The 17,974-nt window shown below is 36.3% G+C and overlaps 1 protein-coding gene across 5 annotated transcripts in view; it reads right to left on the bottom strand.

Moving 5' to 3' along the window:
• VNN1 (vanin 1) overlaps positions 1–17,749 on the bottom strand; it is a 33,853-nt gene extending 16,104 nt beyond the window's left edge. Inside the window, exons 1-7 of one of the 5 annotated variants that reach the window (XM_081295164.1) lie at positions 16,601–16,931; positions 12,523–12,586; positions 10,731–10,961; positions 9,176–9,306; positions 4,603–4,795; positions 3,673–3,964; positions 2,812–3,170 (exon numbers count right to left, since the gene is read on the bottom strand). In XM_081295164.1, the coding sequence (XP_081151290.1) occupies positions 2,812–3,170; positions 3,673–3,964; positions 4,603–4,795; positions 9,176–9,306; positions 10,731–10,943 (1,188 nt within the window). In that variant the 5' untranslated portion in view covers positions 10,944–10,961; positions 12,523–12,586; positions 16,601–16,931. The other 4 variants (XM_081295163.1, XM_081295165.1, XM_081295166.1 and 1 more) reach the window with 4 other exon arrangements.
• Positions 17,750–17,974: the final 225 nt, after the last annotated feature.

Below are 17,974 nucleotides of genomic sequence, written 5' to 3'. Positions count from 1 at the left end.
GAACTCAGCATCTCCCCATTTCCATCCAATCTGCTCCTCTTGCATCCTAATCTGTCAGAAGCATCACAACCACCCAGCCACTATTTCCAGAAACCAGCAGTCTTCTAGACCCATCATTCCACTTTCCTGTTTCACATTAAATTAACCACTGAGTTCAGTTTTCTAAATATTTATTGACTGTATACTTTTTCCTTATTCCTACTAACATAACCTTGGTTCAGGAATTTTTAAAAAAACTATTTTAATAATCTATCTCATCTTTTTTTTAATCTTAGTTTCATTGTGCAGAGTATGCCAAAGAAAAAAACTACTCCAAGTAGATATGACCATTTTATTTCTTTGCTGAACACCTTCCAAGAGTTGACCAACACCCAGAGAATAAAAATGTGCCATGGAGGGGCTGGATATGTAGCTCAATGATAGAGCACTTGCCCTACCCAGTGCTGAGGTTCAGTTTTTTTGTTCTCCAACACCACAGAAAGTAAAGGAAACAAAAGAAGAGATGAATTGCTATTAAATGTGTCAGGTTCAATCTTTCAGGATGTGATGTTCCTTCCAGGATTTCCCTCACCGATTCTTGCTTCTCCTATTATTCCTTGGTAACAGCAAATACCTTGCTCTTTCTACACACCCTGCTTTTTCACACATCCAATTCCTTATTCATGCTCTTCACTCCACTGAGAATTCCCTCCCACTCTTCTTCACCTGGATACTAGCATCATCTCTAGAAACTTCCCTGGATCCCTAATTAGACTAAGTTCAGCTCCTTAGCACTTCTACAGCAAGGTGTGCCTTCTATGTTCTCTCACCTGTAAACCTGCACTGCAGTTATCTATCCAAATGTATATCCTGAAATTCAATGAGAGGTACTTACAACACTAATTAAAGGGATCACTCCTGGTTTTTCTTTAGCAAAGTAGGGTAACCATTGGGTAGAACAACCTATAATATATTTCAAAAGAACTAGGAAAGAAGACTATTAAATTTCCAATATATAAAAATGATTAATGATTGAAGAGGTGGAAATGCTTATTACCCAATATGATTAATGCATATTGTGTACATGTATTGTATTACTATAATGTACTCCATAATATGCAGTTAGGGATCTGCTGGTCATGAAGTTATTATGCGCCACTCAACTGTAACCACCAGAGAGGCTATTGAATGTATTAAGTACATTCCTGTTCCACATTAAATTAACCACTGAGTTCAGTTTTCTAAATATTTATTGACTGTATGGGTCTGATGCTTAAGAAATATTAGATTTAGAAACACTGTTTTTGAGAAACTGGAGGATAAGCTGTGCAAGAGAGAATGACATTGCAAAGGAGACTATACAAAGAAGTAGAAAAAAATACTAAACCAAAAATGGAGCTTTCTGAAGCTCCAGTGTTTGGGGCACAAAATGAACAAAAGAATGCTCATTTTAAAATAATATTTTTTAAAATAAAAAACTACAAAAGACACATGTGTTTCTCCTCTACCAAGAGACTAAATTCCTCAAGGGGAAGGTCAATATTATTCATCTTCCTATAATTAGCAATGAATAGGTACCCAGTATATGATAGGAACTCAATAAATGTCTATGAAAATGAATAATCACTGGTATAGCACCAATGGCAGAGTAAATAAAATGTTTGCAATAGGCGTAGTTCCAGCATTCAGGGGCTCAGTCTCAAACAAGTATGTGAATAATATGACATGATGTGACTTTGATAAGTTAAGCATAGGGTGTTCTGGGAGGACATGAAAGAGGTACCCAACCCAGCTGGGGCATGGCTGTGGTACTACAGAAGTGTCAGGTAAAATTTCTTAGTGGAGATAACAACAGGAATGTTCTATGGGAAAGTATTAGATGTGGGTCACCAAAGACAAAGGAAATAAACTGCAAATGCACAAAGGCCCCACACACTTTTCAAATTGGAGATGGGAAAATGTCTTCATATTACAGAAGCTTAAGGCACATGTGGGTATAGGTGAAAGAAGAGGATACAGAAACAGAAAGGATCGAACATCAAGACTGACAGTCTGTTCGGCTTGTGAACTTAGTTGTCAATTTGTAGTCAATGAGGAATTTTAAGCAGGAGAGTAATAAAATCAGAAATGGCATTTTATAATTTTTGTGATTGTAGCACTGAAAATGGAGTGAATGGATCTGAGACTGTCTACAGAAAGCTGTGTTAGAAGACTATTGCAATAATTTGAGTGAGATAGGATGGGTGCCAGACCAAGAAAGAAAAGAGCAGAATGAGAGGAACATAGAGGTCACTTGTTCTTTGGGATTCCATCTTACCAAATTATAATAGCCCCTCTTTTTTAAATGTTGAGGATTGTGAGATATCCTATTTTTGAAGGAATAAACCATTCTACTGAAAAATCTCAGACAACAGCTTAGTCTGTTTCCAGTACATACTTAAAAGTCAACTTTGTTATAAACAGGATAGGAATAAGTGAACATATAGGGAAAATGTGTAAATTTGTTCAGGTAGGATATATCATAAGTATTTAATTATCCGTTTTTATCTGCAATCTGAATAATTTTTAATGTTGGCACTACAAATAATGTTCTACTTTGATCTGATCTATTTAAAATTGTACTGACAACTAAGATTGCAAGATTTAGAAAATAAAAGTGCAGACTGCCCAACCAAATTTGAATTTCCAATAAAGAATTATTTTTAGAAAATATCTGTTCAAAAAAGTGAAACATACTTAAACAATACTAAGAAATCATTCACTGTTTATCTTACACTTAAATTTACCTGAGTGTTTGTATTTGACCTTGCAATTTCTGACACCAAAAATTACCTGTAGGTAATAGGACCCTTCAACAACGTGCAGTCCATCAAATGCTCCTAAGGCATAAACTTCATCTGATCTCTTTTCAGACATCTCGTAGCTTAAATGACAACAGAGCTCTTTCTGACAAACTGTGTAATTTCCTGCGATTTCTGTGAGCTCCACAAAGGTGAATTCATCAAAAAATACAGTTCCCTTGAATTCTTGGTTTCCTGTCGGGAATGCATGTATCCTGCTGGCGTAAGAAGACCAATTCACTATGGAATGGGATGGGTGGGAATCCAGTGTTGATATGATAAGTTTTCCCTCTGGTGTCTTCATATCATAATGAAATGCTCTAGGAAAATCAGGTGCATAAATACCACTTCCTGAAAGTAATCAGTTGGAGATGCCATTTAAATTAGGAAAGTGGAGAAAGGTTTCATAATGCTCATTTTAAACTCATCAGTTCAAGCCAACCTACGTATTTCATTAATTTCAGTAAAATACACTGATAAGGGGGCAGAGATGAGAGGATCCAATAAAATGTGAAAATGAGAAATCAAGAAGGGTGTAGAAGTGATGGATTTAAAAAAAGAAAAAGTATGCATGCATTCAGGAAATAAAATAAAATAAAATAAAATAAAATAAATCTATAAAACAGTTTAGATTGAGATTGATCCTGAAGTGTGTCACCAGCTAAATGTTCAAAAGCTAAGAATTGGAAAACAATTGTATTAAGGAGTACATGTTAGTGTTCAAAAAAACAATTTTCGTTTTTCTGATTATATCAAGTTTAAAAATCTTTTTAAAATGTTTTATTGTTGTATTATAATTTGCATACTTATTGGTAGAATTCAAAGCCTATATATCTTAAAGACGAAACGTTACCTGTCATTCTATTTGAGGGGTTATGTAAATTAGATGCAAGGAAATTGACTCCCATGCCCATAGCCCAAGCTGAGTGGAACTCAACTGCTGACAAATGTGGCAGGACATTCATCCAAGCTGTTGGGAAGAGTACGGTGTCCACGTGGAGATCTTTCACTAGGGCAACAGCAGGATCATGGAAGAGAACATCAAAGCAAGTGAAAATGCCAAACTTTCCAAAGGTTGTGTTAAATGTCACCATCTCAGGCTGTTTGGGTGCATTGAATTGGTCTTCACCCATGAAAAGGTTTTGCTGTGAAAAACAGAAGATGAAGGGAAATGAAATTCTTTTAAGATGTGGGCCTAGACATCAGTGTACCTGAAAAAATGCAAGCTCACATCAATTTAACATTGCCAGTTTCACCTATCATGGCTGCCTTCATGGGAAGAGCAGTGCTTTGGAGAACCTGAGGCCACTCCAGTGAAATAGAGCCTTTGGCTCCATCTTCCCATTACAGCTATTTGTATGTGTATTCTCATCTGCAAAGACCATCTTGAATTTCACAAGATAAAGAAGTAAAATAGATCATCTCTGTTTGCCAAGAACACTTAACTATTGCCTGTGAGCCAAGAGCTTTATTTTGTCCATTGTCAAGACCGAGTTTATCTGATAAGGAGTTTTTCATTCTTTGACTCATCAAGAGGGCAGATCTTTAAATGAACAAAGCCTAAAAATTAACCTTATATTTCAATGTAGGTAACTCCTGCTGACTCTCACATACACCTACAACAAACTCATGTGCTCCCAAATGTACAGCAAATTATAAGAACCTACCAAACCTAATCATTACTTTCCTTGTACACTTATTATCAATAGTAAGAGGGTTTTTGTCTTGTTCACTGTAATTCTTTAAGCATTCAATAACTCAATTATTTGCAAATTAAATTTACCTTATGGTAGCGTGCCACCAGTTTCCCCTGAGAATCAAACACCACGTTAGTATTGTATTGGTAACGGCCATCAGGAGGACACTGAGGCTCACTGGCATTGCATGACTTCTTGTCCCCTATATTTGCCACCACATAGATAGAGTTATTCTTGGCCAGGCAGCTGAGTCTTTCTTGTACTGGGTTGTAGCCAAATCTGGTATATGTTCATTGAAAGAAAAAAAGTAATCAAGTTTAGTTTTTTATGATATTTTCAACTTAATTTTACTTTAAAAAAATTCAGAATGACAGTTGTCTGAACCTATCATTTGATATATACAAAAATGTTCTTAATATCAATAGGTAGAAGAGACATATTTAGACAAGAAAAGGGTTTAGAGAAAATTTGGCTGTAGAAAACTACTCCAGTGTAAAACTCCAAGCCATGTATTTTTTTTTTTTCACAGCATGGATTATAACCTATAATCACATGTCCATTTATGTGTTCATCTTTCAATGTCTGTAGTATCCTATAGATAATTGAGGCAAAGACCTGCATACCCTGAATATTTAACCCATGCCTGACAGTAGCAAAGAAGCATTACAAAATATTTTGAATGAGTGAACCAAAACTTGTAACAAGGAAGATCCTGGAAAGATGGTGGAGTAGAAAACAGAAAGCACCAGGGATCTAACTACCCAACTAGATAACAACTACACTGGTAGAAACCATCTGATACAGTAGTTTGAAACTCTGAACTCCATTCAAAGACTTCAACTTCCAGCGGAAGTTTGGAAGGTAAATGGTGCTTAATTTTAGTCAATTTCCCCCCTAAGCTCAGCAGTGGTTTCCCATCCCACCCCAGTCCTGTGATAGGATGCTGCATGTGTGTTCCTGGAGAAGTTTGCAGGCAACTTGCAGGATCAGGGTGAGCATTAAAACTCAGTCCTCTAGATATCAGGGATATGTTTTCTGATCAGTACTGGTTGTTTCAGAGTATGGAGTTACAGACACAGAGGCAAGCAGCATTGTTGCACACATACACATGCATTCAACTCATGGATGCAACTGCTTCCTCTAGGAGCAAAGTGACTGCCAAGGTATTCAAAGGGCCTTCTCAAATCTCCTTTCATTTTTCCATTTTTAAGGAGCCATACAGTTAATAACTAAGACATACAGAATCAGACCAACATATAAGGGAATTTAGAAAGTTGCCACCCAAACTCAGGAAAAGGCACAGGTATAGAAGAGACCTGAGAAGATCTTATGTTTATACATCAAGCTGATCCTCAACAAAGGTCTGCAATAATGAAGAAGAAGAAAATAACAATACCAAAAACAAACACAGTAAACCAAGAGAAACTACCCCTGAAAAAGATCAGAGTCAGACCTACTAGAAAAAGACTTTAAAACAATTGTCTTGATGGCTTGGTTGTGCACACCTATAATCCCAGCTGCTCAGGAATTGAGGCAGGTGGATTACAACATCAAGGCCAGAGAATGTAGCTCAGTGGTAGAAATGTGTTAAAATTAAAAATTAATAATTAAAAATTATGAGTTTGTTTTAGGGCACACAATGTATGATGACAGAAATATGTGAAGTTAATAACTGAAATAGAAAAAGACAGAGATGTATAAGAGCAATTTTTATGTTATTGAAGTTAAATAAATTCAAATTAGAGTATTATAACCTTATGATGCTAAATATAATCCCTATGGCAACTACAAAGAAAACAGGTATAGATAGACACAAAAGAAAATGAGAAGAGAATTTAAATGTCTCATAAAAATCAACTGAAATCAAAATAAAACAGTAATGCAGGAAATGAGAAACAAAAAGCTATAAGAGATATTGAAAACAAAATGACACAGAAAACACCAAATTGACAGAGGTAAGTTCCTCCTTGTCTTTAATCACATTATATGTAAATGCATTAAACTCTCCAATAAAATATCAGAGATTGACAGAATGAAACTTCAAAAAAAATATAATTCAACTCCATGCTGTCCCCAAAGTTCCTTTAACTCCAAAGAAATAAATAGATTGAAAGTGAAAGGATGGAAAAAGATATTTTATGCAAATGGTTATGAGGATGACTATACAGATGATCCACTATCTATAATGTGTAGTCATACAGTTTTTCAATTAACAATGGTGCAAATGCATACTCACACACCCATTCTGTTTTTTGTTTTCAGTACAGTATTTAGTAAATTACATGGGATATTCAACACTATATTACAAAATAGGCTTTATATTAGATGATTTTGCCCAACCATAGGTTAATGCAAATGTTTTGAGCACATTTATGTAGTCTAGACTAAGATACAGTGTTCAGTAAATCTGGCCCACTAAAAGCATTTTTCATGTATAACATTTTATTTAATCATGACATAATCCCATCAAAAATCAAGGAGCACCATTCTTATTATCAGACAAAATAGACTTTAAGTCAAAAAAAGTTACAAGGTACAAAGAAAAATATGTACTAATATTAATATCCAGAATACATATAGCTCTCCTAAAAGTCAACAGTAACAACAATGATTCAAAAATGAGCAAAAGGGTTGAATAGATATTTCTCCAAAGAAAATGTACAAATGACCAATAAACACATGAAAAGATGCTCAGCATGACTAATCATTAATGAAATGCAAATCGAAACCACAATGACATAACAACTTTACACCCCATCAGGATGGCTACTACCAGTAAATAATAATTAATAATAATAACAAGAGTTTGTGAGAATGTGGAAAAATTGGAACCCTGCATACTGGTGGTAAAGTACCTGCCATTATAGAAAGCAGTTTATTAGTTTCTCAAAAAAAAAAAACTATTCCAATTTCATTTTGGAATATAAACCCAAAAGTGTTAAAATAGAAAGATATCAAAGAGATGTTCATATACCCATGTTCATAGAGCAAAACAAGAAAGGGTCTATGGATGAATAAATAAGCAAAATGTGGCGTACACACACACACACACACACACACACACACACGCACGCACGCATGCAGACATCATTCAGCCTTTAAAAAAAAAGAAAAGAAATTCAACAAGGATGATTGAGAACATTAAGTAAAATCAGCCAATCACAAAAAGGCAAATACTATATGATTCCATTATGTAAAATTCCTAGAGTAGTCAAACTCATAGAGAAGGGAAATGCCATTCAGAAGAAAAATCAATTCAATTCATAATGAAAGTAATAATAGAATTCTGGTCTTTAAGACACTGAAGGTCTGGCATGGGAGATGGTTATATAAGAAATAATTATGATACAATGGAATGAGAATAAAGTGATTGATTAAGATAAGTAGTACTGAACTCTGTCAAAATCAAGGTGACTTTATCAGTAGCTATAGTATTTGGTTTGTGTGGTTTTGAGAGCTGATTCAAAAGAGGAATTCCTAAAACAATGTTAGCCATGGTGCATTCGGAAAGAAGTGTTTTCACTAACATGATTCTCCCAGGTATGTAAAATATTGGCTTTCTACATTAGTATTAAAAGTGCTATTTTAATGTTTCTTTAGTCTATTCCAGATTTAAGCAATATGCACAATTCTGCTAGATCACCTCCTAGGTTAAAATCAGCCTATACAACCAGAAAAATGGGAAGTTGTACTCCATGTATGTATAATTTGTCAAAATATATTCTATTGTCATGTATAACTAAAATGTGGCATATATACACAATGGAATTTTACTCAGCAATAAAAGAGAATAAAATCATGGCATTTGCAGGTAAATGGAGGGCGTTGGAGAAGATAATGTTAAGTGAAGTTAGCCAATCCCATAAAAACAAATGCCAAATGTTTTCTCTGATATAAGAAGGCTGACTCATAGTGGGGTAGGGAGGGGGAGCATGGGAGGAATAGATGAATTCTAGATAGGGCAGAGGGGTGGGAGGGAAAGGAAGGGGGCAAGGGATTAGCAAGTATGGTGGAATGTGATAGACATCATTATCCAAAGTACATGTATGAAGACAAAAATTGGGTTGTCAACATACTTTATATACAAGCAGAGATATGAAAAATTGTGCTGTATATGTGTAATAAGAATTGTAATGCATTCCGCTGTTATTTATTTATTATTTATTTATTTATTAAAAATCAATTTTAAAAATCAGCCTAAGCTTTAAGGGTTTTAATACCTTAGCCTCATCAACTATTTGACCAATGAAATAGGAAAATCATTCATTCTAAATGGACACATATCTCCCTTTTGTGATCTGCTCATACAGTTTCAAATTACAAACGTGCACAGGAAAATATTTTTCTTTTCACAGGCAAGAATTTAGAGACTAAGATTTGGATCTTGTTTCACCCCCTAAATACCTCCTTCCTCAGCCTCCCAAGTCACTGACATTACATTATGTGCCACCACATCTGGCTGAAATGTGATGATTTCTAAGCCATTTTCTAATACTAATTTCTGTGATTTCACAATTCACATTTCTGATCAATACATCCATAATAATGAAAAACAAAGTATTTTGAAGTGTAGAGTTCACAACACATCTATGCAAAGTTTTCCCGGGCAAAAGAAGTTGATGTTCATGATCGACTTTTTCACATTCTCTTTCTCTTTACCTGTTAGGATTATTACAGGGAATCCAGTTCACTTGAGGGTCTGGGATATCCTCCAAGTATGGGTAGATAGATTCCCTGCTGAAATTGTAACCATAAATACCATCTTCTGGAGTCACAATTATATGTGCTCCCTGTTTAAAAAAAATATATAGTTAATTAAAACATTTCTCAAATAGGGAAAAATTGCAAGGGGTAGAGATGCAAGAGAAACTGAATGGCTAACATCCATTTGAGTCTTTTCTTCCCCCTTTCAATCTTATTTGTTTGTTTTCCACATTGATCTAATTTGTTTTCTTTTCCCAAATTCTTTAGTCTTCTAATCCTGCCATTGCTGTTCTAGATAGCTTTTTCATTCTCTCAAAGATGTTAATAATTTTCTAGACCATTCTCTGCAATCATGAATTATATAACTAGCTCTCCTGAAATCAATTCCTCCCTGAACTTTGGACAATTATTGTGACTACTGTGCCAGGATTGATTTATAACTCAAATTCTTTGTTTACTTTATCTTCTGCTCTAGCTTTCCCCTGCATGGCACCCTGAAAACCGGATTCCTGCTCCAATGAAGGAGGAGAGTCACACAACAGTTACCTGAATTGTGCTAAGGTTAGAAGTACTGCCTGAGCTAACATGAGCACTTTTGGATCGGAGGGTCACCTTGAAGGTTGCTGTGATCTTAAAAGAAATAATTGGACTAATTGAGAAAGAGCATCAGATCTCCTGATAACCTCATGTTTTAATATACATAAGAATATACTGGGGCTCAGCAGTAGCACACTTGCCTGGCACATGGGAGGCACTGGGTTCGATTCTTAGCACCACATATAAATAAATAAAGGTCTATCAACAACTAAAAATATATTTTAAAAAATATATATACATCAACAGATTGTATAATAAGTATGTGCCTATAAACTTCCTCTCTTATTTCTAATCTATACCTGACCTATGAATATCTTATTTAAATCTTATTTGTCCAAACCACACATTTAAACTGCATGGGCTTTTCTTCAAACTTACGTCTTCATTTAACTCCAGGACTTACTGTTCAATAATACATATACTTTTATCCTATAATTAGAATGAAGCATGTAGTATATAATACACACTTGCAAGTCATTTGTTAACTTGAATCATGTTTTCAGATTATAAATTTACCTGAAAACCTGCAAACTCTTAAGGACACAAGAGGACACTGAGGCCATGAATACTCTGAGGATAGTACCTGTTCCCTGACCCATCTATCCTCCACCCCCATCTGTAGCAGAAAAAAGGAATATGTTGAATTTATAGCAAGTTCCTCAAAGGTCTGCTATTTCTTAATGATGACCAAACCATTCCTTTCTTAGCTTTGCTCTCTTTGTTGGGAGTGTAAGAGTGTCCTTACTCTGTTGATTTTGAGAGTAAAGTGAGATTCTAACTGTAAAACAAAGGATCTTGGCTATCCTGATACATACATCACCCAGAATTGTAACAGACCCTGACAACATCTCTCCCCTGGGACCCTATCTTTCTCATAGAATCTAGCACATTGGAGAGATGGCAGAGATGGTACCTGATTTGCAGCTAACGTGATCGCTCCTTCCAAAACATCAATATTCCTGTTCATGAATGCCAATGCTTCTTCAGGAGATACTAAGGTTAGGGGGTCATCAGGCAGTCTCACTGCATGTTCGTAAACAGCTGCGATAAAAGTATCCAAGGAGTTGACTTTTAAGACACAGAAAACCGAAATTGCCGCATAAGCCAGAAACTGAGTAGTAGTCATGCTGAAGTCCAAAGAGTACTGCAAAACAGAGTGTGTCTTACTATTTATAGACGAAAACACAAGTGGTCACGTGGTTCCCGGAAGTTAGTACTTTAAAAACTAAGTGCAAAGACTAATTTTAAGAAAACTTTGTGCCTTCATATTATCCTTAGGCAACAAAAGACCTTTTCATCCTTTTTGCAGGGATGATTAGGGAAGAGCAAATAAGGAAAGGTATTCATATTAGTTTGCCAGGACTACAATATATCACAATCTCGGTGGTATAGATAATAAAAATGTTTTGTCTCATCATTCTTGAGGTGAGAAGTTCAGAGAAGGTGTCAGCAGGGTTGGTTCCTATTCAGGTTCTGAGGGAAAGATGTGTTCCAGACTTCTGTCCCTGGCTATCTTTTCCCTGTGTCTCTTCAGATGGTGTTGTCCCTGTGAATTTCCCCTTTTTCATATTGGCATCAGTCATTCAATTTAATGTCTACCTGATTCCAGAATGACTCCATCTTAATAAATTGGCTCCCAACACTGTTTCCAAATAAGATCACATTCAGAGGCACTGGACTTCAACATTACTTTCTTTGTGTGAGCACTTGAGTTCCAGGCCTCCTGAGTCACACAATAAACACCAGCTCCCTCTTCTTGTTGGCCTCCTTTGGACCTGCCACCCATCCAGGTGAGCAAGGAAGGCTAGATATTTTGGAAGGAGATGTAATGGTTACATAACAATGGATAAAAGGAATCTTTGTATGAGTCAATCAGAGGTTAAAAAAAATACTACTTTGAACTTCTTCGATTAAAAATATTAAATGAAGACCTCCCAATGAGTTTCCAATCCAATATGTAAAAAACTTAGCAATCATCTCTCTCATCCTCACCACAAGAAAAAAGCCAAACTACTAGAAAATCAACAAACTTTTCTTAGAAGCATCAGAGAATTGAGGTCATAGGATAAATTGTCGCCCTTATAATTGGAGAGACAGGCAAATACAGAAGACAAAAAATTAAAGGACCAGAGTCTGATGTGGAGCAAGTACTCTGACCTGCAGGGGATGAATTGCTAGAAACTCAGCAATATTGGACAATATTGACAGTTAAAACTCTTGAATGGGGTTATGGAATCTCTCTCTCTATCTTTTTGTGCGTGAGTTTTACCTCTAGAAACCCTACCAGATTCTCAGGGAAAATGGATAAATATTAGGGTAAAAATCCCATTGTGCTTCCTGCGAGGAGAGGGGAAATAAGATGGTTGTGAAATATATCCAGAACACTCTCTTCTCTTCTCCTTAGCAAAAGCCTGCCCTTAAAGGAAAGCATATTACCAGGGCCTAATCTACCTGGGGGAAGGGACACTTCAAATCTATCTCCTTTTACCCTTCCACAAGGGAGGATAAAATCTCAGCCCCAGCTGCCTCTACCTGGTTCACGATCCTCCTAAGGATAGAAGAAAAAAGCTTAGATGCAATTGTGAAGTAAGGTTACAGCCCTGGCTGGGTACAGGCTCACTAGAAGAATAAGACGAATCATAGTACCATAGGACACTTCCCCTGCCCCTGAGGATTACCATGCTATCAATCCGTTTCTGACTTACCTGTCGTATATGAGACTCCAGATGAAACACTGCACTTCTTGCAACACCATGTCCCTCACAGGACCTGGAAACAGGAAGCACCAAGAGCCAATGAAATCAACTGCCTCTTGAACGGAAAATGGACAGCTCACTGCCTAGACAGAAGGAAGACCCACTCTGCCTGAACTTTGCTGACAAAGCAGCAGGTCCCAGAAGGAACTCAGAAGCAAGTCCTGCCAGCTCAAACAGGGAGAACCAGAACCAAGAGAAGGAGCTGAGAACAAAGACTGAGGGAGATTAACACTGCCTCTTGCACTTTGCCTGGTGACATCTGAAAAGCCATGTACACACTGGTCCACCTGTATATGTGGTGAAAGATTAGAAGTCTGCCTCTGTGTTGATGCTAAAATATATATAAAATATATAAGTATATATTATACAAACAATTTATAAAATATATAATTATGTATTTATTTGTAGATAATTAGTCATTGGAACTCCACGTCAATTTCCGGATTGACCTTAATTTGCCTGATAAGTTGTTTATGTGGTCAGAATATATATTCTTGACATAGGACTTAATAAAACTATTTTTGCATTTTTGAATGAAGCTCCTTAACATTATTGGTGGCCTTGTCACAGGACAAAATTACAACAATTTAGCTTAAAGATCTTGATTGCCTTTACTTTAAATTCCAGATTTGGGCAAAACTTTATTCCATAAAATAGAATAAGTGTTCCTGTGACCTGAGCAAAATAAGCTGGTTTTATAGACACAGAAGGCTGAAGAAAGAAACAAAAGGACAAAAAATGGGCCTGTCGTTTCACTTTACTTTCTTGTAAAGTGAGACAGAACAATGGAAAAATAACTAACTGGTTAAGATCCAGTTATTTCAGGTCACTTCTTTTGTGTAAAGATGAAAGCAGAGAGATCTTTATTATACTACCAACTGAAACTGGTCTGTTTGGGAAATTTGGTTGTTATCGCTCTGATTCTGATTTTTCAGAGGGTCAGGTAAACAGTATAATTCCATTTGGTGACAATGAACTTTAGTAATAAGTGATTCCATTTTGAGTTTTTTTTTTTTTTTTTTGCCTGTTCTATTGGGGTCCAGGGCAGGAATTTAGTCCAAAACAATGGTTTCTTGTAATTTCTATTTAACACCCTAAATTGGCTCTCAGGAATTTGTTTGGTTGCTTGTTTGTTTTGCTAACCAAGAAGTTATATTCTTCAGTATCAGAAATACTAGATGAAGCCATGAGTGGCTTTACTCTCCAAAGAAAGAGAGAAAAGGAAGGGCGTCAAGTCTGTGAACGTTGAGTTTAGTATGACTTGTAAGTCACGGAAAATTAAATGGGAAATGAGGAGAGGAAGGGAGGAAAGCCAAAGGTGAAAGAAAATAAAAAGCATGAGTGGGTATTAAAAGATATGGGGTAAACGATCTTTAGGAGGAGTAGTTCAGTTGTTCTCTCATGGAAAGTAAGGGCTGAGAAATGACCATGAGATCTGATTTTTGAAACTTTCTTTGATAAAAAGAGTGCAGAAGTCTGCTTAGATAAGACTGCATGAAATAAAGGGTGGTGAAGAAGCTGGGGCCATTATGCATAACCACCTTCCAATGGTGGTTTATGAGAAACAAGCCTAAGAAGGAAGCAGTATAAGGCCATAAAGAGGGAAGGTACCCATATCCCACATGGATGGAAGAAATCCAGCCACAATGCGGTGTCATCTAGGATCTAAGGGTCATGGTTCCTATAACAAGAATCTAAGAAAGATGGAAATGGGAATACCAAAAACATTTTCTGCTGCTTAGAGCATCTCTGGTTTCCTGGTACTGGATTAAATTATATTGAGTGGGAATAAATACCTAGAAGAAGTCTAGAAATGCAATTATCATGCATTTTGTAGGGGTAAAAGGTATCTCTTAACTCAATGATCCTCAACCACCCCTAAGGATTCCAGAGAATCCATGTGCTCTCATGTGAGTCTCTTCCCAGAGGTAATCAATGACCAGCCAGGTAAAGGACTCAAAGAACTTGGGGAAATGCGCCAAAAGTTATTAGGGGAAGAGATGACAGGGTGGCCCTTTCTAAGAAAGCTCCTGGCCTTGCACATGCTGCAACAAATCTCTGAGTACTTCAAGAGGGCTTACTCAGAATTGGGTAGATCCTAGGTAGAAAAAAGTCAAGATGTAGTCTGAAGGAGATAATTTATTTTTTATTTGAATTCCAAGTGTCTAATTTTCTTGCAAATAGATCATAAGAATCAAATAAACTGTGATAAAAAAGATAGTGGAACAATTCTAATTAGCTACAAAATTGTTCATAATTACTTGATGAGGTGCCCTGTTTTTTTATTTGATATTCAAAGTTCACCCTGTGTAATGATAGTGACATGTGTTAATTGGGATTCTTAGGAGCAATGAAGATGATAGGAGATATATAATGATAGGATAAAATGATAGCCTATATTTTATGTATGTCAATAAGTGATAGGACAGATATTCTATGTATTATATTATTTATTATATTGATTATGATAATTAGGATAATTAGGACATATATGATACTGTTTTTCACAATTATAGAGACTGAGACATCTCATGAGCTGACATCTATCTGCAAGCTGGGGACCCAAGAAGGCTGGGGCAATAGTTTGAAGGCCTGAGAGATGGAGAATAGATGATGCCATTCCAATGCAATTTGAAGGCCTGAGCACCAGAAGCCAGAAGATCTACATTCTAACTGAAGCATTCGGGCAGAAAATCAACAAAACCTTCATCTGCCTTTCTGTTCTACTCAGGCCTTCAAGGGATTCATTGATGCCCACTCACATTGGGTAGGGTCATCTGATTAACTCAGTCCACCAATTCTAATGCTAATCTATTTTCAAGACACCCTGGCATATACAAGAGAAATAATGTCTAGCCAGTTATGTCCAGTAAAGTTAACACATAAAATTAACCATTATTGGATGGAAGCTATATTTGCCTACATAGAGTGGTTGCTACAAAAGAATTTTTCTAGGCCCTCCTCCCACTTGAATATATGTTCAACTCATACACAGACTTACAGGAACACATACATGGAATGAGTTTTTGCTGCATCAAATAGCACACACACTGTCATAGTCTTTTTCTATTGCTAATAACATCACCAAAGCCTGGATAAATTTTAAAGAAGAGAAGTTTATCTGGGCTCATGGTGCAAAGCCAAGGACCTACATCTGGTGATGGACTTCTTACTGAGGAGGTGCAGGGCATCACATGGTTTGAGACAGAGAACATGTGTACCTATGTGTTCTGGTCTCCTCTTCTCATTAAGCCACCAGGAGTTTATCATGGAGGCTCTGCTCTCATGGTCTTATCTAATTCTTATTACCTCTCAAAGGCCTGATTTTCCACCTTCTCAGTACTTCACAGTGGCAATTAAATTTCAACATGAGTTTTGGAGGGGCAAGCCATATCAAATCATAGCATACCCATTGCTTTTTTAAATCTTCTTTAGTTTATTTGCTGTTCCAATAAGTTTATGGCATGTATCCTGACTGGACACCAAGGGCGCTCTCTCTCTCTCCCCCCCCCCGCCCCCCCCCCGCCCGTCTCTTTGTCAGACTAATCCTGCAAGATCCTGGTGAATGGGATCATTACAAATTCCAAGGTCCCTAAGAAGGGTCTTTTCAAACACTCCTCCATAGAGAGCCATAACTAAGACAGACAAAGAGACTCCAGTTTGGCTCCTTAGATGTCCATCTCTTGAAACCTAATCAAAGAAAGCAAAGGATTAATTCCAATGCAGAGCTTGGTTTCCAGCCCAGGGGCTTTGTTTCACAACATTCCTCCTAATGCAACACAAGGTTATAAAAAGCAGGCAGGATTTGGTATCCAAAGATTTAGCCTCTTGTTTTGGATCCAATACTAGAGGAACTTTGGGTGAAAGTGTGGCAAATAAATCCGTTTCACAGGTGATCAAATAAGATAATGCATTTTTTTAAAAAGTGCTCTCTAAGCTCATGAAACACTATACAAAGTATTAACTCTTACTATCATTACAACAAATTCTCAAACTAAAACACTCAAGGAATAAATCATAGATGTACCATTTTTAACTTGAACATTCTATACCATGCAAAGGTACAGGACATTAGTTGCCATTATCAGCAATCAATGCATCCATTTTGATTTCTCTGTGACTTCACTGTTGCCTTGCATTTCAACATCACACTTCTGAAAAAAAAAAAAAAAAGAATCCCAACTCCTCTATCACAGCACAAAGATAATCTAGAACCACAACTTTCATTCCTCTCATGGCTTCCATATGTCTTTAAGGTGTGTCTCATAGAATGTGAATGATAATGCTTCCATATTGTCCCTTTACTTTAAAGATTATCATTATGCTGTTCTACCACATCTGCACAAAGAAAGTCATCATCTTGAAAACCTCCTACCTTGTAATGTCTTTCAGGGATAAGCTGACTGCTACTTAGGACAATCTGTGGAAAAACATAGCTTGTTGCAAATGTGATGCTGAGAGAGAACTCCTCAAACTTGGTAAAAGCTGAACCCACAGGCTCCTGGCAAGTTCTCAGGGCTGTGGTTTGGCATTTCAGTAATGTGCATATCTATACAGAAAATAAAAGTAGTCATAAAAATTTGAAAATATTCTCTCAGCTGAATTATTCTATTTCAGAGTAGAGGAATGTTTTAGTTGCCTTTTAAGCAATGTTGTTTAATTTCAATCAGAACTTATTTGTGAATTCTAATGCCAATTTAGTGAATCCAGATTTTATGTTTTTAGAGAAGACAAATGGAATAGAAACAAATTTTTTAAATCAGAGTGTATTTCACATAATCATAGCTATTTCAAATTCTAATTTGATTATTTCATAAACAGTTTAATTAAATATCTCTTTTAGAGATATGGCCATGTGGCTAAACTGGGTCACAACTGAAAACAGGAGACCTCAGTTGAAGATGATCTGAAAAACACTATTTGACCTGGTGGGAAAAGAATACACAGAAGTTTCATCTTTTTAAACTTAAACTTGATCTGCTAAGAACTAATCAATCTACTTTATTTTTTTACCTTGCCAAGAAAATTAACTCACTCTTGCTATGATGAAACAAATTGAGTGTTCTGGGTGAAAAAAAAAAAAGATTAATGTAACATTTTACCAATTTTGACTGACTCTAGCATAATTTTTAAAGAAAGGTAATGATGACCTGGAAGAAAAACTAATAATTATTAGTAATGCAACAAACACACTTATGCATGTTTACCTATAATATTATAATACCTATAATAATATTGGCCTTCACTGTGTGCAGTCCATCAAAAGCTCCCAGAGCATAGACCTCATCTACTCGCTTCTCAGACATCTTGTAAGACAAATGACAAACAGATCCTTCTGGCAAACTGTGTAATTTCCTTAAGTTCAGTGAAGGTGAACTCATCAAAATAAACCATCCCCAGA

The sequence above is a fragment of the Spermophilus citellus genome (genome assembly GCF_964194105.1).
Source record: "Spermophilus citellus genome assembly, chromosome: 5".
In the NCBI taxonomy this organism is placed as follows: Eukaryota; Metazoa; Chordata; class Mammalia; order Rodentia; family Sciuridae; genus Spermophilus; species Spermophilus citellus.
The sequence above is the reverse complement of the archived record's forward strand: the minus strand, read 5'-3'. Positions and strand labels throughout refer to the sequence as shown.